The sequence below is a fragment of the Triticum dicoccoides genome, chromosome 7A, assembly GCF_002162155.2.
Source record: "Triticum dicoccoides isolate Atlit2015 ecotype Zavitan chromosome 7A, WEW_v2.0, whole genome shotgun sequence".
Taxonomy (NCBI): domain Eukaryota; kingdom Viridiplantae; phylum Streptophyta; class Magnoliopsida; order Poales; family Poaceae; genus Triticum; species Triticum dicoccoides.
The window spans coordinates 731,988,961-731,990,510 of NC_041392.1; the positions used below are offsets into that span (position 1 = coordinate 731,988,961).

The 1,550-nt window shown below is 52.8% G+C and overlaps 1 protein-coding gene across 1 annotated transcript; it reads right to left on the bottom strand.

The window, feature by feature from the left end:
- Positions 1 to 296: 296 nt before the first annotated feature.
- Positions 297 to 776, bottom strand: LOC119334091. Its single transcript, XM_037606747.1, has one exon. It carries the CDS (start codon positions 774 to 776, stop codon positions 297 to 299), a length of 480 nt encoding a protein of 159 aa, XP_037462644.1.
- Positions 777 to 1,550: the final 774 nt, after the last annotated feature.

Below are 1,550 nucleotides of genomic sequence, written 5' to 3' on the forward strand. Positions count from 1 at the left end.
GAAATAACCTGAAGAATTAGTTCTAGATGCATCAAAGTATCAAACACAAACTGACACACATATATAGCAAACCAGCTTAATTGCAGATTGCAGTCTTCATTTATTTATCTATTGAGCGGGGATCGATCGACCGAGAGCTATTTGCACACCAAGTCTGGAAACACAAAGTCAAAGAGAGAAGGCAGAATAAAATATATAGAAGTTAAACACCAAATATAGCACACGCAAGCACAGCTCGAACAACTGTCAACTGAGAACACTAGCAAGCTTCTCGATCGATCTGTTCATCTCTCCTACTACTCCTCCTCATGTTCCTCTGCCTCCGGAGCCGGAAGGTTCAGATCAACGTCGAACACGACGGGCTTCCGAGCTTCTTCGGCGGCGGCGAGCTCCTCTCTTTCGAGCCAGGAGCAGCCTTTCTTATCATTGTGGCTGGCGTGGTGGCCGCCGAGCGCCTGCCGCGTCTGGAACGGCATCTTACAGCGGTGGCACACGTACGGGTAACGGATCTCGCCCAGGGGCGGCGGCCGGGGCGGCTCCATGCCGCGCCAGGTGCGGTCCGTGTGGCTGCGCATGTGGCCATGGACGGCCTTGGCACTGGCGAATGTGCGGAAGCAGATGGGGCACCCGTCAGGCCCTACCGGTGCTCCACGGGCGATGGCAGGGACGACGGCGTCCACCTCGTGCAGGGACTTGAAGGTCCAGGGGTACCTGGGGTCGTCGCCTCCTCCGGAGCCTCCCGCGACGAGGTAGTGGACATGGCCGGCGCCGGGCATGATGAACACTCGGGAGCTCGATCCGGTCATCATGTTGTTGGTTCTGGGTTGTGTGTTGTGGCTGCCGTTTCTGTATTTGTGTATGTAGACGAAGACGACAACACACTCTACCGTGGGACTGCTGCACTAGGCGTGGAGAGTACTAGCCGTGAGTAGGTGGGCCGTACGCGTGGTGAGTAGTATCGGTTTGTCTAGTTCATTCATATTAGTGTCGCCGGTGTGGAGACTGTAAGCTTTGCTAAGAAACATTTGCGTAGTTTCACATAGAGACAAAAGATTTTACAATTTCAGTTTCTGGTTGAGAAGAGAAGCCACCCCTGGTTTTTGCAAAAACCGTGGGCTGTTTATTAAAACTGGGCACTCTCCTAACCCTCTCACGACCAGCACGCTTTCGGCGGCCGGACTTTGTAATCTTGCTATCGCGAAGGGTTCTAATATGCGGTCCACTTTCGCATGGCCATCTGGCCACCGTGTGCAGATTCGCAGGAGGAGAGTTCTGGACGGAAGTTTTTCAGGGGAAAAAGTGGACCCTATAGGTTAAATGGGCCTCCCTCTCCATGGCGCGCAGCCCGTTTAGCTGAGGGTTAGAGGAAGCAAAGCATGATCGGTTTTCGATTTGCATTGAGAGGTCAACAGGATGTCAGTTGCTCTGCTGCAAAGCAAACCGATTCCGCGGGTGTAGGTTTCCATCAAGAAAATCTTATACCATCGCTGTTCTCTCCCAAGGAAAGAGTCGTGTTCACACACACACAATTTTTTTGAGAGGATGCGTAT

What these genes read in the sequence shown, in the direction of transcription:
- LOC119334091 (XM_037606747.1), bottom strand. Translation starts at nt 776, where the DNA reads ATGCCCGGCGCCGGCCATGTCCACTACCTCGTCGCGGGAGGCTCCGGA.